The 23,966-nt window shown below is 43.3% G+C and overlaps 2 protein-coding genes across 2 annotated transcripts in view; both read left to right on the top strand.

The window, feature by feature from the left end:
- LOC106613099 (seizure protein 6 homolog) overlaps positions 1 to 2,755 on the top strand; it is a 121,121-nt gene extending 118,366 nt beyond the window's left edge. Inside the window, exons 16-18 of the mRNA XM_014215032.2 lie at positions 87 to 192; positions 639 to 647; positions 1,322 to 2,755. Of these exons, the coding sequence (XP_014070507.1) occupies positions 87 to 192; positions 639 to 647; positions 1,322 to 1,351 (145 nt within the window). The 3' untranslated portion in view covers positions 1,352 to 2,755. The remainder of the gene's footprint in view (positions 1 to 86; positions 193 to 638; positions 648 to 1,321) is intronic.
- Positions 2,756 to 8,674: 5,919 nt separating this feature from the next.
- On the top strand, positions 8,675 to 23,216 carry LOC106613100 (PHD finger protein 12). The gene is made up of 13 exons (XM_014215033.2): positions 8,675 to 9,477; positions 10,009 to 10,190; positions 17,757 to 17,829; positions 17,999 to 18,609; positions 18,816 to 18,948; positions 19,336 to 19,497; positions 19,714 to 19,860; positions 20,140 to 20,971; positions 21,218 to 21,388; positions 21,498 to 21,593; positions 21,691 to 21,773; positions 21,922 to 22,060; positions 22,155 to 23,216. Exons 1-13 carry the CDS (start codon positions 9,412 to 9,414, stop codon positions 22,574 to 22,576), a joined length of 3,117 nt encoding a protein of 1,038 aa, XP_014070508.2. The 5' UTR covers positions 8,675 to 9,411; the 3' UTR covers positions 22,577 to 23,216.
- The last annotated feature ends 750 nt before the right edge of the window (positions 23,217 to 23,966 follow it).

Here is a 23,966-nt window from a genome sequence, read left to right as displayed (position 1 = left end):
TGTAAATAAGGTTTTATCCATTTTAGAATAAGGCTATAACGTAACAACATTTTTAAAAAGCCACTGCGTATGTGTGTGTTCTCTAGGGTTCAGGGGAAGCCTCTGTGTCTTCCCATGTCCACCTCCTTACCATATGACCACATCCCAGGAGAGTCCACCTTCGACAACTCCCTCTACAAAACAGAGACTATGGTACGTTCTGATACAGAGATGCCTGTTGGAATTAGTAAGCCTCCCAAAAGGTTGAAATCAGGCGCTGTCATCCGTGTCTGAGATGATGCACTTAAAGCACCATCTGGTTTGCCATATTGCAGGTTCATTCACCAAATCTAATTTACCGTTAGGTGATGTTATAGAAATAGGTTTGAGGGGTGTAAATGTATACTCCGTTCACCTTCAGTCATTGACAAGGGCCATTTCATTACACCTGATGCAAACAAAAGGTGTCCTAGTTCATTTGACAAAGCATAGCTTTATTTTTGTGCTATGACATTGTTCAGACATGGGTTCAAATAGTACTTGCAAGATGTCAAATATTTTACCCAGGTCTGATGCTTTCATACTCATGCTTTCAGATAACTAACATTTGTCTCTCTGCCTGTTTGTTTCTCTATCCTTTCATGACTGCACTCCTGAAGAACAACGAGGTGAGACCAAGCTTTGGGCTACAACCTGCTTATTTAGCCTCCAGTCTGTGTCAATCAGTCTTCATCAATTCCACACTCTGATTCTACAGCCTGAACCTATTGCACACTGTGAGCTTATTGAACTAAAGCCCACAGTAGGTTGAGTACATTTAAATTGGTCAGAGGAGAGGTACAAACCTCTCAAATCAAATAGAAAATAGAGTCAAAGTTTATTGGTCGCATACACAGTTTTGCAGATGTTATCGCAATTGCAGCAAAATGCTTATGTTTTTGGCTCCAACAATAATTATCAATACAATACACACATAATCTAAAAGTTAAAAAGAAATATCAGAATGAGCAATGGAATATAAATAAATATACTGTATGTATGTAGAATTGTATGTATGGACAATGGTGTGTATGTATAGACAATTTAAAGTCATTGTCCCCTCTCTCAGGTGACAATGGAAAAGCCTCACAGTTTGGGCTAACCACTTCCAGACACTAAACGTATCCCTGTGATATCCCTATCATAGTCTACAAACAGATGTCAGTTATCACATGGCTCATTCACAAAAAGAGGAATGGCCTTTGTGGTCATAGTAGGAATATGATCTACTCTACTTCTGTCTCACTATAACTTCTTGTGTACAAGCTTGTCCCTAATTCAGAACTATGTCCTCATTTCACAGGACACAAGAGAGTATGAGGTTTCCATCTAGAGGCACAACTACGTGTTTCAGCATTGACAGGTCTGGTCTCAAGATGGTTTGCCTTGTGGAAGTTTGTCTGCACTCCTCAGACCCCCCCTCCCTCCCCCTTCACACCTCACTCCGCTTGCCTCCACCACCTTTCCCTCTGTCTGCTGAACATGTCTCTGCCCAGCCCACATTGGCCATCACTGCAAAGACTGGAAAACATTATTATTTTTGTAGAGCTTCAACAGCAATGGCCTATCAACAGTGTTTGTACAGTTTTTATCCTGAGATGATCAAACCCTAAAGACGTCAGTCCAATGTCGAACCTCACAAATGGGAAAGCTGAGTTTGTATCTAGTCCAAAAAATGGAATGTGTAAATACAACACATTTGTCCCACAGCTTGTAGGGAATTTTTATTTTGAGGCAAGGCACACCACAAAAGAGCTAGATTGTTCAAGTGATGATTGGAGGGATATCATGACTTGGACTCTTACATTTACATTTTAGTCATTTAGCAGACACTCTTATCCAGAGTGACTTACAGTAGTGAATGCATACATTTCATTTTCATTTAGTACATTTTTTTTTAAACATTTTTTTGTACTGGCACCCCGTGGGAATCGAACCCACAACCCTGGCGTTGCAAACACCATGCGTTGCAAACACCATGCTCTACCAACTGAGCTACAGGGAAGGACTTGGACTCTTAAACCTTTCAAATACAATGGACAATTTAAACATCTTTTCAATTTTTTTGTACAATAGCTGCAAATTGTAAAGTTGACCCTCTCAAAAACATGGAAACAAACCTCTTTTTTTATGCAACCTCCTATGATTAAAACATCTGAATGTGCCTTAAAATGAAGGCCCTTATTAAGCAATGTTCATATTATGTATATTAATGATACTGCATTGGTTCATCTGAGGTTATTACATTGTTGATTTCATATGGATCATAAAATAGAGATGTAGTAATGCAAAGAAAAAGTAATTTCATTTCTTCTCATTCACTTTGTTCACAATTGTATGTGTGTCTTCAACATGCTGATTGAAAGGTATTCATGAATGATATTGGATTGGCAAATCTCTGAAAAGTCCATGGCAAAGCGTATATAAGTTCTAGTGACATTAGTTTTGTGATGAAAACCAGGGAAGGTTAAAGCTTAAGAAGTCACTGTTGTGGATTGGGGATTCTCAAAAACTGATGCAATGTATTTGCCTAAAATAATATAGCTTCTTCTATAGGAGAATGCATCACCATTCAAACTCTCTTTTTATCATTGTCACATGATAATATTTATTCACACAAACAGGTGTGATGACAATGATTATAATTCTGTAATCTATTTTTGATTCATTGTATATACACTGATTAAGCCAGTTCATGAACAAAACGTCCTCAATAAAGTTATTATTCAGAAAAAAATGGACACAATCTCATTAAATCATTTATTAAGGATTACTGGTTCACTTTGAGATGCATTTAGCCTTTTTGCCCTCTGAGTCGGTCATCTGAATTTGCCCTGATATGTATACATGAATAAAGAAGAGCTGAAGGAAGCAAGAATGTCCTTGAAAGAAGTGAAGAAAACCTCATAACACCGAGCACACTGGAGGAAGCTTTTGTCAGATGACCCATGCTCCTCAATGAGTCAAAGTAAGTCAAGTATACATGATTGTAGCTGCCTCTGACAGTGTAGAGGTTTTGGGGTTGGAGGTGTAGCAGACTCATGTCTGGTGTAGTGTACTAGTTTGTAGTTCAGAGAGTAGCAGACTTACGGCCAGTGTAGTGGCGAAGGGGTGGTCTTCCCGTATAGGCTACATAAATGTATACTGTTCGCCAGACATTATCTTTATCCCCATCGAGCCTTATACCCACCCTGGGTAAGATTACCAGTGTAGACAAGACCAACAACACGCACTGTGGTCTGGTGCCATCTATAGTTAGGTCATTTATGTTTGAATAATAGTCTAACATGTTCTGATATAAGTAGACATTTATAACAGACAGCGATGGGGAATAAGTGGCGTAAATATATTCCGGACTGCTGAGGAAACTGTGACTCGCTGTATACTTGTGCCTCACACTTTTGTCTTGTCATGTAGTATCAGCACCATCTACTGGTCACCAAAAATACTGCAACCAGGGAGGGGTTTAACTGGCATTTCCTTCTAAACAACTTCATTTTTTGAAAGATTGACAATGAGTCAGGTCTAGAAAACTTAGTGGACTCTGTTCGTAACAAACTATTGTTTTGGGAACAGAACCCTGTATAGAGATTAGATGTTTCCTGATTTGTGAGAAAAATAAGCAGAATGTTGTTGACCCAGTTTTATCTTGCTCCATCGTTTCCCTCTGCCCTGCCAGTGAACTTTCACTTCTAACCAAATATGGTAAGGAGAGGAAGCATCGATATAGATAGAACATTTGACAACAGAGCAGACACACTGGCACCCAGTCTACTAAAATGGGGGGACTGAACAAAAAAATGCTTATGGTAAGATATGCTGACAAATACTCCCAAAATAAGACAACATTATGTACAGTACTAGCTATCCTCATTCAAATTCAGTCCAAGTTTTTCGAGTAGCCTAATAGCAAAAATAACTTTGATTAGCCCAACCGGCCGCTAGATGGCGCCATTATTCATTTTACGGCGTTTACCCTAATAATACTGCCATCAGGCGACGTGTTGGGCAAAACTTTGATCTAAAACAGCGATTCTAAACTGTTTTTGCCTGGGGACCCAAATTTGACAATGACAATCGAGTCGCGACACATTATTATGGACTGTTGATGATAACATTTTATAGTGTTGTATTGCAGCTGCCTTCTTGGGCAGGTTTCATTTGCAAAATAGACTCTGTTCTCAATTATGGTATTAAAGAAAGTCATTAGGCTACACAGCCATATTAACTGAGAACACATGTATTATCAATTCAAGAGAATAAGCCATTTAATTAGGCGACCGGTTCAGGAATGGGATGTAATAAATGATCAGACTCAGAACATGACATCAAAACCAGGCCAGTAATGTTAATGAACAGTAAGTAACACATAACAGTCCAGTAATGTTAAAGAACAGTAACATATACCAGTCCTGTTTATTTCGTGTGTGTGTGCGTGTGTGTGCGTGTGTGTGTGTGTGTGTGTGTGTCCTATCAGTGGGAAAGCTGGGGTGTTTCTTTAGTTAAATAAGTTTATTGAAGTCTGGTTGACAGGGCAACTCGGAGGTCATGCTGGCTGTCCAGTTAGTTTCTGCTTTTAGTTTTCAGCATGGCAGTAGAGAAGCCACTTTCACACAGATAGGTAGTGCTGAAGGGTAGCAGGATTCTGATTGCATGACAGGCGAGAGCAGGATACTCTCCCAATACGCTGCTCCAGGACTTTGGCAGTGTAATTTCCGGGAAGCGCATGCTCAGTCCGCGATCAAACGACAGCTCCACCAGAAGAGCCTATTCGTTGCTTAGCAACGTGACGCTTCCCATCTCAACTCGAAAGGGTCCCGTATCCAGTCGTCTTGTCTCCTGTTCTCCTCCGGGAAAGAGTGGCAAAACTTTCCCAGCAGTTTGACAAGATGCTATTTAACGTTTTTTTCAGTGTGTCGCTGTGCGCTTTGTTGATCAGATTCTGAATTTCGAAATCAGCATTGGGAAACATGTCAAACCTCCCGTTAAAACATGATTTGCCCAAACGGTAAACTTAATCTTGAAGGCATGCACTTTGTCCCTCTGTTCAAATCGATTGTGCCCCCTCCCCTGTATATAGCCTCGTTATTGTTATGTACATTTATAGTGTTACTTTTTGATTCATGTATTTTTTAAACTTTAGTTTATTTAGTAAATGTTTTATTAACTATATTTCTTGAACTGCATTGTTGGTTAAGGGCTTGCAAGTAAGCATTTCACGGTAAGGTCTACATATGGGGAGCGAGCACCAGCAGGAGCTTTATCATGCAGAGAGGTCCGCTGGCTTTCCAGAGGTAAAGTGTTGGATCGCTTTTATGAGCGAGCGGAGAGCGCTGCGTTTCTTTCGGAAAACAAGTGATCTCTGCCCGAACATTTCGATTGTGAGGATTGGTTCGCGCAAGTCGCCTATCTGGCGGATATTTTGATCATCTGAATTCTCTCAATGTGTCTCTGACAGCTAGCCTACATGAGTTAAATTACAGCTAACTATCCACATGTGCAATGCCTGCAGAACACACCTGCATAGTTAGCTGTCAATCAAGCTAGCTGTCAGAAGAAGATCTGTATTATCTGATTGGACGTGTCACATTTAAAACTAAACAATGTTGCAGAATGACATTTTTATTGGATCAGTGTGTGTGTGTGTGTGTGTGTGTGTGTGTGTGTGTGTGTGTTTCGTGAAATCTGTCATTTCATTGGATTAGTGTGTGTGTGGGGGGCGAGAACATTATTGTATTGGTCAGTGAGGGAGTGCAGCGCGAAAAACCTCCGAGTCCGAACGTCGCTAGACATTTCACAACTGCGACCCTAGTGCACGTGTAAAGTCACCAACAATAAGTAGTGAGGTGATATCCTTTCAAAATAAAAGTTTCGGTGCAGCAGTTGATTTTCAAAATAATTTATACAAATCAAATCAAATTGTATTGGTCACATACACATGTTTAGCAGATGTTATTGTGGGTGTAGCGAAATGCTTGTGCTTCTATTTCCGACAGTGCAGCAATATCTAACAAGTAATATCTAACAATTTCTCAACAAATACCTAATACACACAAATTTAAGTAAAGGAATGGAATTAAGAATATATAAATATATGGATGAGCAATGTCAGAGCGGCACAGACTAAGATACAGTAGATAGTATAGAATATAGTATATACATATGAGATGAGTTATGAAAAATATGTAGACATTATTAAAGTGACTAGTGTTCCATTTATTAAAGTGGCTAATGATTTCAAATCTGTTTATGTAGGCAGCAGCCTCTCTGTGCTAGTGATGGCTATTTAACAGTCTGATGAGGTAGAAGCTTAAGGAAGAAGCTGTTTTTCAGTCTCTCGGTCCCAGCTTTGATGCACCTGTACTGACCTCGCCTTCTGGATGATAGTGGCTCGGGTGGTTGTTGTCCTTAATGATCTTTTTGGCCTTCCTGTGACATCAGGTGCTGTAGGTGTCCTGGAGGTTTGCCCCCGGTGATGTGTTGTGCAGACCGTAACACCCTCTGGAGAGCCCTGCGGTTGTGAGCGGTGCAGTTGCCGTACCAGGCTGTGATACAGCCCAACAGGATGCTCTCAATTGTGCATCTGTAAAAGTTTGTGAGGGTTTGAAGTGACAAGCCAAGTTTCTTCTGCCTCCTGAGGTTGAAGAGGTGCTGTTGCACCTTCTTCACCATGCTGTCTGTGTGGGTGGACCATTTCAGTTTGTCAGTGATGTGTATGCCGAGGAACTTCCTACCTTCTCCACTGCTGTCCAGTCCATGTGGATACGGGGGTGCTCCCTCTGCTGTTTCCTGAAGTCCACGATCATCTCCTTTGTTTTGTTGACGTTGAGTGAGAGGTTATTTTCCTGACACCACATGTCCTGTTGTTTTTTGATAAAGAGCAAATACCTACGCATGGGAAGCTACGCTGTAAGAGCTTTCATCCCCAAACCACTGCAGTGTAAGAATTGTAAAGGATTTGGCCATATTTCAAGTGTGTGCAGACGGACAGAGTATACTGAAGAACAGTGTTGCAATTGTGGTAGGGATCATAATCCTGAGTTCCTGGAAGGCCCTGTAAGGGTGAAGGAGATTGAGGTGGGGATCATGATCCTGAGTTCCTGGAAGGCCCAGTAAGGGTGAAGGAGATTGAGGTGGCAAAAGTGTGAGAGGTCAATCCAATCTCCGATGCGGAGGCAATTAAAATAATGAAGAAAACAAGTGATGCTAGTGAAGATATGGTAGTGGATGCACCACAGCCTGTAGGTAATATTTGCTTCTGTAACAGGGTTATATTGGTGATTCCCCTTGCCACTTTATTGTTAAGCCAATGGGTTTTTGGTCTTATTGTTTGCCTTGCCTTCTCCTACTCAACATGGCATCTTATTGGCTGGTTTGCGTTGCTTGCTTACGAGGAGGATGTTTCAGTTAGAATTGTCCCAGTGTACAAGCACCAAACCAGCGGTAAATTGTTGGTTGCAAAGCTCTGTACGTCAAAAGTGATTTTGATACTCCCAAGTGATGATTTAAATGTACAATTTATATCAATTTGTTTGTAAATGTTATTCGAACATCACACATAAGATGCAGCATTTTTTGGTGAATGTTGTGCATTTTGTTGTAGAGAATTCCAGCTAATACTCCCTAGCAACTTAGTGTGTCTGGTGGGGGGGTTGTATATTTTGTGCAGTGCGTGAGTGCAGAGTTGGAGCAGTGCATTGCATGACGTGGAATTTTGTGCTGTTCCTATCAGAATAAAGCTCCATGACTGGTGTTACAAGTTGGAGTTCGTGTCGATGATTGATTGTACACAACGCAAGAAGAGTACTGTTACACTTCCACACGAAAGATACCCAGTGTTAAAAAGGTTGATTTCGTTGCATTCATTGCCACAGTTATAAACTGTATGGCACAAGTCTCAAATAAGTCTAATAAACTGGACATTATTGTGTCTGGCAGAAATGTGTTGGGGACATCTGAAGACTTGCAAGGGGTACTGGCGCCGGAAGACCCGTCCTCACAGGTTCCCCTTGAGCCTGTGTAGGGATCAAAAGTTGATTTAATTTATTTATTGGTAGTTTGTTCAGTTTTTGGGGAATCCTGTTTCCGTCCTGCACAGTAGGATGCGGGATGCACATTAAATTGTGTGATCGCCAATATACCATAGAATAAGAAAACTGATCTGATTGTCCATATAGATGGAGGGCGTAGCGAAGGCTACATTGAAATGAGGGTAGTTTTGCTTGCAAGCTTCGTCGATGGTCAGTCACAAATAGAGGGGAAGATAGCTCGTTAAAGATAGGCAAACTGGTGTAGTTATCTAGCTGTTATTTGACAAATTAGCAGCTCTAACTAATTATTCAAGTTAGCTAACCAGCTGTCTTTGAGGGCTTCCCAAGCACATGACATTTTTATTAGTTTGTGTCGTCGTCTCTAGTTACCACAGGCACAAAGTCGTAATTATGGCTAAACCCGCCTATTTTTTTAAACAATTTATCTACCTAAAATCTGCAACTTTAACCACACTGCTAAACTTCTGCCTAACCTTAAATTAAGACCAAAAGTACATTTTAGTTTTCATTAATTTTTACGATAGACCCAATTTTGACTTTATGGCTTTGGTAACTAGTGACAACTGTTTATGTGCTGCGGCGGCCATGTTTTTCAACAATCTTGAAACGCGCATGCTCAAACGTAATTTCATTCGCAGTTGCGCCAACTCGGAGAGGATATTGCAGCTAGGAGCATGGATGCATTTAATTTTTCATAACAAAAATAATTTTCTTGAGGACCCTGCACTATTGGAAGAATAACAACAAAACGCATTTTGCAACCCTTGCTTGGAAATAACGCTTAATTTGCCATCATTTTACATGATGTGTATTCTGACTGTTGACAATGCAAAGTGGAAGCGAGCGGGTTTGCAGAATTTTCAAGCGTCTTCTCTTAGCTAGAAGCAGAAACAAGAACCATGGCTAGGCCTCACAGATACATTCACAGTTGTTCACCAACCTGACAAGACAGTTTAGAATAGGCTCAAAGTTAAGGTTTGTGAGAAACTCATAACATTCTTGCCATTAGTTAGCAAGCGAGCATTGCTTGATGGCTGGCGAGGCAAACTAACGTTATAGTAGCTAGCTAAGTTACCGAGGGTTCAAGACAGTTGGCTAAATAGGTACTTTGGCTATCAGTCTAGTGTGTGCCTATATCGTATTCAGATACAGCAGCTAGCTAACGTAGCACGACTGGTTCTGTTATTCCCTCTACAATATTCAGTAATAGAGAAAGACACTTTGGAGGAAACAAGTGTTGGGGGGGTTCGACAGAGCCACAAGGCGTGGAACGAAACTAGCTAGCTAAGCTGGTCCCATAGCATAGGATTCTTTGCAAGAAGTCGACTGCTTTGCTGGGTGAATGTGGGACAAAATGGAGACGCCAACGATTGTGTACGACTTGGATACATCTGGGGGCTTAATGGAGGTGAGGCATGTCACCACAACGTTATTAATTTCAGTTAGAATGCAACCTTTTAAGTTTGTTAGCTATCTAACTAGCGAGCCAAATGGACATGGTTAGCTAGATAGCAAGATGGAAGCAAATAGCTATATTTTGAGGCTGTAATTATGTCCTAACGCCGTTGGCTAGGATGATGTTGTAGACAAAACACCTATCTTTGTAATGTGTAACTAGTTAGTTTATGGGAAACGTGCTATTACTCGAACTATAGCTTAACTACAGTAACATTTAAAACTATTTTAGTTGTCAGCTGTTTTGATCACTGCAGCAGACTCAAACGTTACAGTAAATACCCTAGCTTCCATCAGTAGGCGATGTATAGTTTACTGACCTAACTAGCTATTATCAACAATTATGTTACTGACATGATACTGAATCATACACTTAACTTTATTTGTTTGATGTGCCAGCAACAAGGTCAATAAACCTAAATGGGCAGTGAAGGTAGTTCAATTTGGCGATCCAGATGTCTCATACGTGTTCAACTTGTTACAGCAAATTCAAACACTGCTCGCACCCCCCAAGTCAGAGGATGGCGAAAAGAGGAATCGGAGGAGTGAAAGGGACGTTCGGAGAAAGAGCAGGGCCACCAACCACGACACCTGTGATAGTTGTCATGAGGGAGGGGACCTTCTGTGTTGTGACCATTGTCCTGCCGCCTTCCATCTACAATGCTGGTATGTGTGAAAATGATACTTGTATCCCAGTAGCTGGTAAGGATCGTGCATGGTTTGCTGGATTCAGAATGACTCTGCGGCTGTCCTGTTTAGACAATCCAGCTTCTTGAATAACCCTGCCGCTGTGCAAAGTACCACACATGAGATGTATCAAGTAGGGGTGCTTTTCAATCATGCTACAGAGATGATTGTGACACAAGAACCAGGACTTGGTTAAAATTAGCCGCTAAATGGTTGCAGCCAGCCCCCCGCCTAGGTCTGCTTGGCTCCAGGCTTCGTCTCTCACCAGCTCGGACTGAGAGAACGCTGGCTGAAAATGGAGTCGAGGCTGCTCTTCGAGCGTGTGCCTATGTTTACAATATGGCGACCTAAAAAGAAAAACGTTTTATTCCAGCGCCATTTTACCGACGTTTCTCTTGACTTTTAGCAGGAATATAATTATGATATTAAAGCTGATCTAACGTGCTTATAACTCGATTTGAGATGAGCATATTATGTGCATTTCGGGGACATCCATTTAGACATTTGCACCACACAGTTGTGCAAGATCTGGATATGTGTCATGTTGGTTGGTAGCTACAGTTTTATCATATGAGCCAATAGTGCAGGTTTTGGTTGTGAGCTAGGCTACAGTACAAGGCTTTCCACATAGAGGACTGAGTGTAATCTGTCTTTGCAAATAGAACATTTGCATATCCCCTTGGTGGGGTCATTGACTGTAAAATTTGACATTGCTGGTAACTTTACCTATGTGATTTTTAATTTCAGTTCCATCATACAATCACATTGACAACGTCCAATACAGTAGCTGTATATATTTTAGATTAGAAACAACAGAAAGCATTCCAACAATTCATTATGGTGTCTGGCTGTATAAACTGGGTGGTAGTATAGAATCATAGAATAGAGTTTATGAGCATCACAGCTAGGTGTTGTTCGTAGACCACCTAAAGCGAGACCAATTCAAGACCATGATTGTAATTGTGTGAAATCGCCATGATAAGTTAAATGTTCTGTGCTCAGATTTCAAGAACATGTTCTTTAGACATTCAGAATGGTGAAATTAAATGCATGCTTATGGCAAATAGAGAGCCACTCTACATATTACCAGTAACCCAAGTCTATAATAGATAAAAATACAAAATATGTTAGAACTTCCCTGGTCTCCCCTTACTAACAGTGAGCATGAAACTTTCAAACAATTTCCCATTTTTCAACAAATGTAAAGGACACTAATATTACCAGTAAAGTAGGAAGCCCAGGATTCAATAGGCCATAACAAATGAATGTGTCAAGAAAGGAGTGTGGATATTTGCGATGACTGAATGGGAGCTGTCTCTGGAAGCGCTTGAGTCTTCATTGCCCGAGACCAAGCAAAACATTTTCTGACACTGGTCTTGGGTACAACAACATTGTTGTGGGGTATGTTAGTACGTGCTTAATTTCCCTGTGTTGGTGATTTAAAAGAAAGTAAAAACTGTTTTCAATATTGACTAACTCCTGTTTTGACAAGTGGGCATGCCATGCAGTGTCACATTAATCCCACTAGATGGACACAGGCATTTAGAAAAGAAGCCTTTCTAACAGTAAACACTCAAGCATTAAAGTAAGGCTTGGCGTTAGGTATTAAAAGGTGTATTTTGATGTGCAATGTTGTGGTATTTCGAAACATAGACCTGTTACAGCACAGGTCAATTACATCATCACAATACAGTACCCCCTGGATTGATCTCTATTTTGAACTGATATGCAGCCAGGACACTTCATTTGTAAATTACCGCAATAAGAAACAATATTGTTGCTTTGATCACATCAGAAGATATCCTCCTCACAATCTCCAAAACACAACAGCCACAACAGCCATTTGTTTGGATGTCGTAAAGGACCATTCGCCGAAACTGAAAAGAGATAGCTGGCTAACCACCACCTCTTCCACATGGAAAAAAATGATGGACAGAAACCTGGTAACTAGCTGGGGTTTTCTACAAGGAATCTGCCTCCCCATAAAAGCTTCTCCCAAGTGGGTGACACCTACTCCCTTTGCCTGCTGCACTGCAGCTTGGATCCCACCTGGCAATCAGTTCACCGTCTGCCCTGGCCTGTCCCCCCCCCCCCCCCCACGAGCTTTCGCTCGCCTCCAGCACACACGCACTGTTGGGGCGAGTGACTCTGAACTTACAATGGCTAGCCCCAAGTCGTTTGATTATTTTATTGTGCTTTATGCTATTTGCCTCGTGAGTCCTGGAGGCTTTGTTGACTGTGAACTTGCTTGTTTACCCGACTGTGGGACAGATTGTTTGTTCCCACACTCAGGACTCTGACTCTATTGGTTACATGGACTCTTGGCCTCCCATCCTATTCTAACCACCTCTCGCCGGCTTTGTATTCATGTTACGTGATGAAATTACTGTACAATATGATCTTGTTGCCATCTAATGCACATTCAAATGTCATTAATCAACACTGCAGAGCTCTCCCTGTCCTTTGCTGTGCCCTGATTGTATTACCGCTGATGATATCTGGAAATGTACATGTTTCCCCTGGCCCATCTACTGTTGCTAGAGCACAAGTCAGATTTGGGGCTATCTGCTTCACTGATGTAGCTTATTACCTAAAATGAATCAATTGAAAGTGTGGGTTCACAGCTCCAATCCAGATGTGTTGGTCATTACTGAGACGTGGTTAAGGAAGAGCTTTGAACACTGATGTTAACCTGTCTGGTTATAACCTTTTTCGGCAAGACGGATATTCCAACGGTGGTGGAGTGGCAATCTTTACCAAGGAACACCTTCAGTGCTCGGTTGTCTCCACCAAGTATGTCCCCAAACAATTTGATTAGCTGGTTTTAAGCATTAGACTTTCAAATAGCTCTTTGTTGACTGTTGCTGGGTGTTATCGTCCTCCATCACCACCGGCCTGTACCCTACCTGCCCTAAGCTCTCTCCTGGCCCCTTACACTAAGTCTGAATTTGTACTGCTAGGTGACCTAAACTGGGACATGCTTAAACAACCTGACCAAGTCATAAAGCAATGGGACTCCCTAAATATTTCTCAGATTATTACCAATCCCACAAGGTATGACTCCAAACACCCAGAAAAGGTTACTTTCTGCTTGATTTTTGTCCTCAAAATTACCTGATCGGTAACAGTCTGCTGTTTTCTGTGAAGACCTTAGTGATCACTGTTTTACAGCCTGTGTTCGTAATGGCTGCTCAGTAAAACGACCTGTCCTGATTTTGTCATATACTTGCTCAAATACTTTAATGAGCAAGTCTTCCTTCATGACCTGGCCTCCTGTAAATTGGTATGTTGGTGCTTGGACCTTCTTTTTTAATATTTTCAGTGTTATTGTTAGGAAACACTCCCCCATAAAGAAAATGAGAATGAAAATCAGGTTCAGCCACTGGTTTGTCTGTGATCTTGCAGAGTTACTCCACCTCAAGAATTGCGTTTGACGAAGGGCTCGGCACACGCATACTCAGGCTGACTGGCTCTCGTTCAGGCAAATGAGAAATAAGTGCACTCAGGCTATCTGGAAGGCCAACGTTAGTTACTTAAGGAACAGTTCTCTGTCTCTGTGGGTCTAACCATTTTCCAAAACTTCTTTGGGTTAAAGACCTGGACAATAAACCCTCCTCCTCACAGCTGCCCATGTCCGTTAATGTTGATGATGGGGTTGTTACTGACAATCACATGGCTGAGCTCTTTAATCACCACTTCATTAAGTCAGGATTCCTATTTGACTCAGCCATGCCTCCTTGCCCGTCCAACATTCCCCCGGTGCTCCTCCCTCTGTTCCCCCTGCCCGGCTACAACATTTCTCCTTGCAGGTGGTCACTGAATCCAAGGTGCTAAAGGAGCTCCTTAAACTTGACCCCCAAAAAACATCTGGGTCAGATGGTTTACACCCTTTCTTCTTTAACCTGTTATGGCTAGGGGGCAGTATTTTCACGGCTGGATAAAAAACGTACCCGATTTAATCTGGTTACTACTCCTGCCCAGTAACTAGAATATGCATATAATTATTGGCTTTGGATAGAAAACACTCCAAAGTTTCTAAAACTGTTTGAATGGTGTCTGTGAGTATAACAGAACTCAAATGGCAGGTCAAAACCTGAGAGATTCCTTTATAGGAAGTGGCCTGTCTGACCATTTCTTGAACTTCTTTGCCATCTCTATCTTTTACAAAGGATCTCTGCTCTAACGTGACACTTCCTACGTCTTCCATGGGCGCTCAGAGCCCGGGAAAAAACAGAATGTCGTCATCCCAGCCCCAGGCTGAAACACATTATCGCCTTTCTCAAGTGGCCGATCAAGGGACTGTGGGCTTAGGCGCGTGCCCTGGCCGCCCCGTCTTTGTGATTTTTCCTCTGTTTGCCGAAAAGGAGATTCCCGGTCGGAATATTATCGCTTTTTTACGAGATAAATTGCATAAAAATTGATTTTAAACAGCGGTTGACATGCTTCGAAGTACGGTAATGGAATATTTAGAATTCTTTGGTCACAAAATGCGTCGTGCTCTTTCACCCTTCTTTACCATTCGGATAGTGTCTTGAACGCACGAACAAAACGCCGCTGTTTGGATATAACTATGGATTATTTTGAACCAAACCAACATTTGTTATTGAAGTAGAAGTCCTGGGAGTGCATTCTGACGAAGACAACAAAGGTAATAACATTTTTCTTATAGTAAATCTGACTTTGGTGAGTGCTAAACTTGCTGGGTGTCTAAATAGCTAGCCCTGTGATGCGGGCTATCTACTGAGAATATTGCAAAATGTGCTTTCACCGAAAAGCTATTTTAAAATCGGACATATCGAGTGCATAGAGGAGTTCTGTATCTATAATTCTTCAAATAATTGTTATGCTTTTTGTGAAAGTTTATCGTGAGTAATTTAGTAAATCTTTTTGTAAATTCACCGGAAGTTTGCGGGGGGTATGCTAGTTCTGAACGTCACATGCTAATGTAAAAAGCAGTTTTTTGATATAAATATGAACTTGATTGAACAAAACATGCATGTATTGTATAACATAATGTTCTAGGTGTGTCATCTGATGAAGATCATCAAAGGTTAGTGCTGCATTTAGCTGTGGTTTGGGTTTTTGTGACATATGCTAGCTTGAAAAATGGGTGTCTGATTATTTCTGGCTGGGTACTCTGCTGACATAATCTAATGTTTTGCTTTCGTTGTAAAGCCTTTTTGAAATCGGACAGTGTGGTTAGATTAATGAGTCTTGTCTTTAAAATGGTGTAAAATAGTCATATGTTTGAGAAATTGAAGTAATAGCATTTCTAAGGTATTTGAATAACGCGCCACAGGATTCCACTGGCTGTTACGTAGGTGGGACGATTTCGTCCCGCCGACCCTAGAGGTTAACTGCACATGGTTGATGATATTACTAGTGTATCTAGCGTGTCCTGCGTTGCATATCGATGCGGTGCCTGTTCATTTCTCATTGAATCACAGCCTACTTCGACAAACGGGTGATGATTTAACAAGCGCATTTGCGAAAAAAGCACTGCACCAATGTACCTAACCATAAACATCAATGCCTTTCTTTAAAATCAATACACAAGTACATATTTTTAAACCTGCATATTTAGTTAATATTGCCTGCTAACATGAATTTCTTATAACTAGGGAATTTGTGTCACTTCTCTTGCGTTCCGTGCAAGCAGTCAGGGTATATGCAGCAGTTTGGGCCGCCTGGCTCATTGCGAACTGTGTGAATTCCTTTTATTCCTAACAAAGGCCGTAATTAATTATGACATAACATTGAAGGTTGTACAATGTAACAGCAATATTTAGACTTAGGGATGCCATCCGTTAGATAAAATACGGAACGGTTCCGTATTTCACTGAAAGAATAAACGGTTTGTTTTCGAAATATTATAGTTTCCGGATTCGATCATTTTAATGAACAAAGGCTTGTAATTTCTGTGTGTTATGTTATAATTAAGTCTATGATTTGATAGAGCGGTCTGACTGAGCGATGTTAGGCACCAGCAGGCTCGTAAGCATTCATTCAAACAGCCCTTTCGTGCGTTTGCCAGCAGCTCTTCTCAATGCTTCAAGCATTGTGCTATTTATGACTTCAAGCCTATCAACTCCCGAGATTAGGCTGGTGTAACCGATGTGAAATGGCTAGCTAGTTAGCGGGGTGCGCGCTAATATCGTTTCAAACGTCACTCGCTCTGAGACTTGGAGTAGTTGTTCCCCTTGCTCTGCATGGGTAACGCTGCTTCAAGGGTGGCTGTTGTTGATGTGTTCCTGGTTCGAGCCCAGGTAGGAGCGAGGAGAGGGACGGAAGCTATACTGTTACACTGGCAATACTAAAGTGCCTATAAGAACATCCAATAGTCAAAGGTTTTTTGAAATACAAATCGTATAGAGAGAAATAGTCCTATAATTCCTATAATAACTACAACCTAAAACTTCTTACTTGGGAATATGTAAGACTCATGTTAAAAGGAACCACCAGCTTTCATATGTTCTCATGTTCTGAGCAAGGACCTTAAATGTTAGCTTCTTTACATGGCACATATTACACTTTTACTTTCTTCTCCAACACTTTGTTTTTGCATTATTTAAGCCAAATTGAACATGTTTCATTATTTATTTGAGGCTAAATTGATTTTATTGATGTATTTTATTAAGTTAAAATAAGTGTTCATTCAGTATTGTTATAATTGTCATTATTACAAATAAATAAATACAAAAATCGGCCGATTAACCGGTATCGGCATTGAAAAATCATAATCGGTCGACCTCTAATCTCGAGTGGCTAGATGTTCTTTACCATTCGGTCATCAGAATTGCCACCAATGCTCCTTATAGGACACACCAGTGCACTCTATAGTCCTCTGTAAACGGGTCATCTCTGTATACCCATCGCAAGACCCACTGGTTGATGCTTATTTATAAAACCCTCTTTGGCCTCACTCCCACCTATCTGAGATATCTACTGCAGCCCCAATCCTCCACATACAACACCCGTTCTGCCAGTCACATTCTGTGTAAAGGTCCCCAAAGCGCACACATCCCTGGGTCGCTCATCTTTTCAGTTCGCTGCAGCTAGACTGTTTTAACTCAATCTCTTCAAAGACTCAATCATGGACACTGACAGTTGTTGCTGCTTTGCGTGACGTATTGTTGTCCCTACCTTCTTTCCCCAATAATGTTTGTGCCATGTTTTGTGCTGCTACTATGGTATGTTTTAGGTCTCTCTTTATGTAGTGTTGTGGTGTCTCTTGTTGTGATGTGTGGGTTGTCCTATATTAAAATTGTATATTTAATCCCAGCCCCTGTCCTTACAGCAGGCATTTTGCTTTTTGGCAGGTTGTCAGATTAGAATTTGTTCTAAATTGACTTGTCTAGTCAAATAAAAAAAACACCCTGATTTATAGCCTATGCCTCAAAATTGAATAGATGCTCTGACCAATGGTAAGTTGTTTGGCATTAGCCCTTATAAATTTTACATAGCAATTGATCCACGTTGGACCTATGAATAATATGACAAGCAGGAAAGTCCTTTTTTATGGCTATTTTTTTGTGGTTCCTACAGTAACCCACCATTGAGTGAAGAAATGCTGCCTCCTGGTGACTGGATGTGTCATCGCTGCAACGTCCGGAGAAAGGTGAGGTTTCAACAATACATGATATTCACAACAGATGTTATTATGCTTCAGATGTGTTAGCCTGTTAACACCCATTTTTCAATGTATCAATACGAGTCAAAGTATTACAACAACCCTAGTGGTGGTGAATACTGTCTGATCCTAGCTGGTCTCTGGCTGTCATCCCCAGAAGCGGGAGCAGAAGGCTGAGCTGACAAATGGCCTGCTGGAGAGGGAGAGGCCCCTCTCCAAGCGCTCCTCCCCCCCCGCAGCTGAACTGGAGCGGGGCACCACCACCATTACTACCACTAAGTTGCGCCTGGACAGGCTGCCCCCCGGCGTCGGAGCAGCAGGACCCGGGCTGCGGGTGGCTGCCGTACGTCTGGAGCGCCTTGAGCGGCGGGCCAGCAGCCGACCGGGCACGCCCACATCCAACGCCTCCTCCACGGACACGGCCACCCCCTCGGCGGAGCAGAACGAGGCTGACGAGGAGATGGCCAAGGCAGAGGAGGTGGTGGTGGAGGCCCAGGGCTCAGAACCTGAGCGAGCCACCACCACCCATACCCCCACACCACGGCTCCTCAAGAGGCCCTTTCAGCTGCTCATTGCCGCTGCCATGGAGAGGAACCCCTCGCAGTTCCAGCTGCCCAACGAGCTCACCTGCACCACAGCACTGCCAGGCAGCACTAAACGGAGGAGGAAAGAGGAGCTGATCATGAAGACTTTCAGGAGGCCACAGCATGAGATGGACCCCAACGGCCTCGTTCCTCTGCCAGTCAGGGTGTGCTTCTCCTGCACCAGGTATGATTAGTCAATCAAACCCGCATCGTCATCGTTACAGTTATATCAACACAGATTATTCAAATACAATCTGTATTCAGGGAATCCAAATGGACTCCACCACTTATATTTTCTGAGTGTTTGTATATGTCTGCGTGCAGTAGTTGGTTGGCTGACTTTGCTAATCCATGGTTACTCTCTTCTCTGTGCTCCTCTCTATCCTATAGGAATTGCAGAATGGCCCCCCTGGTTCAGTGTGACTATTGCCACCTGCTCTTCCACATGGACTGCCTGGACCCCCCACTCACTGCCATGCCCACAGGCAGGTGGATGTGCCCCAACCATATGGAGCACTTGGTGGTAAGTGGTGTAGCCAACCCCCCGGTGTCATCTGGTGGCCAAGCATCCTCATACATGGAATTGGGGTTCAGTATTTTGGCAGGCCGAAAAACAATACGGATATGGTGATTATTTTTTTGTTGTTGACAGGAATGGCTCTGTTTTCGCTGTACAGGGAAAAGGGTTTGTAGTTGTGTTTGGGTGATATCAAGCATCACCAATATGCAATAATATTGTGATTTCTCTCAACCCTAGTATGCAGAAGTTATTCCGTTACTGATGTGACCTGTTCTCCAGCTGAGCTTTAGGGTCTGTAGACGTGTTACAAGTGCATAGTGTCTGGCTAGGGGTTGATTCAGGAGTAGACGTCGCTCTGTTCCTGACATTTCCTCCTGTCCTGTTCTCCAGCTGAACCGGCGGAGCCTGTCCCTTACCAGCCGTTGCAAGCTCTTAGACCAGTTCCAGGACAGAATATCGCAGCATGCAGTCAAGGTGGACTTCCTGCGATGGGTCCACCGACAGAACCCGCCTGTCCGCAGCGGTATCCACCACAAGACAAAGGCGCTCAAGGTAGCTTACGCCCACTGAGTGTAAAAGCCATATAATGTTATGAAATCTGTTTTTGCTTTTCACTTTAAAATACTGTAGTGGTGATGAAGACAGATTTTCAACAAATGTATTGATTTGTCAACTAATCTGCATTAAGAATGAATGGAAGAACCACAATGGGACTTCACTGCTCCTGTAAATAATATTGTGTGTGTGGGTGTATGTTTGCCCCTCCAGGTACCCGACGCTATTAAGTCCCAGTACAAGAACCCCCCGGCCATGTTGGCTCCTGCAGCGGTGCGTAACGGGGAGCTGATCTGTAATGGCATCCCAAACCAGGACTGCTCCCCTCAGCATTTTACCAGCCAGGCAGAGCAACAGGAGGTAGGCATGCCAGACACACAGCACAAATTCACCCACTAGTATCTGTCTACTACACTGGGATTCAGTGGTTCCTTTGGGCTGTGCCTGAGACGCCACTAAAGCGCTTGATAAACAAATCACTGGACTCTGGCCCAGCTAGAAGACATGGGTCCAGATATGCTAGGAATTAACTGCCATTTATTGAATGTGTAATAACTGTAAATTTATGTTTATTTGGGGAGTTGCTGGACGGGTGAAGGTGCTTATTTTCACTGAAATGTTTTTTTCTTCGTTGTTCAGTGGCTTAGAGACGTCATGGCGCTCCAGTGCAGCATCATGCGACATTTATCTGGCAAGCAGAAGTCCTCGTCAGACTGGGACTCTGAACAGACAGACATTAAGCCCTGTGTGGCTCTAGAGGAGAACAGCACTCTGCCCCTTGCAGAAAGGACAGCTTCTGCCCTGCCTGCCCCCTGCTCTAAGCCCTGCAATACATCTCATGGCCCCCAGGGGGCCCCTGTACTGAAGGAACACTCGCAGGGCCAGGAGAGCTGCTGCTGCACGGTGAGGCCCTGTCTGAAGTGCAGGAAACCCAACGGACCCCTGACGGAACAGCCTGTACAAGCCAACGGGCCGTTAGCGTGTGATGCTGCCTCAGGTGCCTGCAGACAGACAGAGCTCCAGCTGCACATACTCACCCCCCAAGCTTCACTCCCAATCTCTGCTCTGGGGCTGCCCAATCACCTGAGAAGAGGGGTTGTGGTTAAAACGGAGAGGGGCAGCCCCCTGGAGTCTTGCACCCAGAAAGGTTGTTCCCCTTCGAAGTGTGCAGCTATAGGGCAGGATGTGAAGAGTCAGCCCTACGTGACTCCTCCAGGCAAGGCAGGGGCTCAGGCCACCCCTCTGAGCTGCTGCAAGGAGCTGAAGCTCGGCCCCAGCCCCAACCTGGGTGTCCATGTCTTTATCCCACCCAGAGCCGTTAAAGACTCCAGCACAGCAAGACAGCCCACCACCACACCTCCTTGTTTCTCCCTAGGGCCAGATCTAAAGGGCAGCTCCATGTTCCCCAGCTCCCTCTCCTCAATAGCAGACATGTCTGGTGGCATGAAGGCCATGATGGAAGGGGATGGGGGTATGTAGATACCTCAACATCATTCTACCTGTACCACTGTTTATAATTAGGCCTAGGTGATGAGCACCTCTTGCTGTCTAGTTTAAAAACATATACTTTATTCAACAACAAAAAAGTTAAAATGGTGCATTAATGTATTGGCCATGCTGATTAAATGGCCTTTAATGCTGCTTACAGATGGCTGTGATACAGGATTGCTTCAAGCGAAATCTATGATGATGTTGAACCATGTTATTGTTCATACAGAGATGGAGCTGAGTAACCTGGATGAGGAGTTGGTCAAACTCCTGGCCTGGCAGAGGATACAGCAGCTGTTTCCCCCCAAAGCACCCTCAACCCCCCAAGGCAGTGGTCTAACCGCTCCTCCCACCACCACCGTCGCCCTCAAACCTCAGTCTCCCGTGCCACGCACAGAGGGTAAGACCCCGCCCACGTCTGGCAGTTTCATTTTAGGGTCATAGGAATGTTACACAATAAAATGTGTCATTCCTCCAAAGTAATCCTCCAAAATCTGTCCCGATCACAGAAGAACAGAAGGTGCAGGCGAGAGCAACGTTCTATCCACTCATGGGGAAGGGAGGAGCCATTAACATGTCTTATAGGACCCTGTACATAGGAGCTGGTAAGGACTGCCCGTGCTGTATTATGAAATACTGTGATCTTTACTCAACATGGAAGAAAGTCTCATCAGTCTTTCTCTGTCTGACAACCCACTGTAGGTGCTGACATGGATGTGTGCCTTACAAACTATGGTCATTGTAATTATGTATCTGGAAAACACGCCTGCATCTTTTACGACGGGGTAGGTTGTCTAGCATGTTTGAAACACTGAAAGCTTGCCGAACAAAAAGTATTTTCCTCCTTGCTATGAGCTGAGCAGTGAGCGATATTTGAAATAACAGTAGCACTACAGACAACATGACTGATGGTTATCTTGTACCTGTTTGTAGAACACCAAGCACTACGAGCTGCTCAACTACAGTGAGCATGGGACCACGGTGGACAACGTTCTCTACTCCTGTGACTTCTCTGAGAAGGCCTCCCCCAGCCCGGTTAGTGGCCTGGTGTCCAAAGTGCAGGGCATTGTCCGTAAGTAACACACACACCCACCTGTAGAGATGGGGTTTGGCCAGTGCTGTGTGTCTGTAGGAGACTTGTGAGTGACGGTGCCCTCTTTCTTCAGGCCATTGTAAGATGAGGGAGCAGGAGGAGGGGGCTGAGGCAGGACCCGGCCCCAGGACTGGCCTGATGCCATCAGGGGGAGTGATGAGTTGCCAGCCCCAGGGAGGACCCAGGCTCTCCTGCAACTGTAAGGCCAGCAGTTCCAGCCTGATTGGTGGCAGCGGGGCCGGCTGGGAGGGCACAGCGCTGCTCCACCACGGCAGCTACATCAAACTGGGCTGCATGCAGTTTGTCTTCAGCATTGTTGAGTTCACCAGCAAGCAGCCCAAAGAAGAGGGAACCACTGGCACCGCCAATACCATCCCTGCCAATACCACCCCCAGCCAAGAGGAGGCAGACAAACAGACTATCAAGCTCCACCAAGTGCACCTCGGTTCCATAGCCCAAACTCTCTCTTTTTCACCTCTTTGCAGTCAAACCTAAGGGAACCCTACAGAGCTGGTTTGTTACGCAGGGAAAATAGGTATTTTGTTTATACTTTCGCATTAAATTCAATCTCAAATCTGTTATTTAGATGTCAATTCCTCTCGAAGATCATCGGACTTCAAATATTTCACTCATTTTTGCCAGTCTAGTTATACATGTTATATAACATTTCCTTATTTTTCAGCCAGCTCATGTAGCCCAAACATTTAATTTTGTGATATTGAAGTTGTAGTACTCTCACATTTTTGTTGGTGTGGCTATGTTAGCACCACAGGTAGCTAGCTATACATTCATGCTCCCTAACATGCTTATACACACGTTTGTATGTACAGTGTATTAATGTCATTTTAATTGGTGCTTTTCAATTGGATATCCTGTACATAAACCATTGTGGTCGTTTTTTTTAAGCATACAGTACTTCCCATTGACTCTTTCTTTTGATATTTCGTAGTGTTGCAGAAAAGTTTGTTGAAACCTGTTCTGAGTCCTGTGTACTCCATGCTGAAATCCATGGTGTAAATCGTGTCAAAGTTTCAGCTCTCGTTTTAACACTCTTGGACTCTGTAAATAAGCGTTCTTTGTCGGTTTCTGCCTGTCTGGTAAATACAGAAAGATTTTTTAAGAACAAACTTAAAAATGCCTCCTCGTGCTGCATTTTTGATAACTTTGAGACATGGGGTCAACAGTCTAAAATGCTTTTTTCAGTAATAAATCTTGAGTGAACTTTCCAGTAGGTGGTGGTCATGTACAGCTCGCACACACACAAAAGTATGTGGACACCCCTTCAAATTAGTGGACTTGGCTATTTCAGCCACACCCATTGCTGACAGGTGTATAAATCGAGCACACAGCCATGCAATCTTCATAGATAAACATTGGCAGTAGAATGGCCTTACTGAAGAGCTCACTGACTTTCAACGTGGCACCGACATAGGGTCCACCTTTCCAACAAGTCAGTTTGTCAAATTTCTGCCCTGCTAGAGCTGCCCCGGTCAACTGTAAGTGCTGTTATTGTGAAATGGAAACGTCTAGGAGCAACAATGGCTCAGCCGCGAAGTGTTAGCCCCCACGAGCTCACAAAACTGGACCGCCGATTGCTGAAGCATGTACAAATCGTCTGTTCTCGGTTGCAACACTCACTACCAAGTTCAAAACTGCCTCTGGAAGCAACGTCAACACAACTGTTGGGAGCTTCATGAAATGGGTTTCCAGGGCCGAGCAGCCGCAGACGAGCATAAGATCACCATGTGTCGGCTGGAGTGGCGTAAAGCTCGCCACCATTGGGCTCTGGAGTGATGAATCACGCTTCTCCATCTGGCAGTCCAATGGACAAATCTGGGTTTGGTGGATGCCAGGAAAACACTACCTGCCTGAATGCATAGTGCCA

The sequence above is a fragment of the Salmo salar genome, chromosome ssa09 (genome assembly GCF_905237065.1).
Source record: "Salmo salar chromosome ssa09, Ssal_v3.1, whole genome shotgun sequence".
Taxonomy (NCBI): domain Eukaryota; kingdom Metazoa; phylum Chordata; class Actinopteri; order Salmoniformes; family Salmonidae; genus Salmo; species Salmo salar.
The sequence above is the reverse complement of the archived record's forward strand: the minus strand, read 5'-3'. Positions and strand labels throughout refer to the sequence as shown.

Excerpts from the sequence above, each read along its gene's own strand:
- LOC106613100 (XM_014215033.2), top strand. The coding sequence starts at position 9,412 with ATGTGGGACAAAATGGAGACGCCAACGATTGTGTACGACTTGGATACA. Across the intron at positions 20,972-21,217 it reads CATGATGGAAGGGGATGGGG|AGATGGAGCTGAGTAACCTG; the intron begins GTATGTAGATAC and ends TTGTTCATACAG. Across the intron at positions 21,774-21,921 it reads CCTGCATCTTTTACGACGGG|AACACCAAGCACTACGAGCT; the intron begins GTAGGTTGTCTA and ends ACCTGTTTGTAG.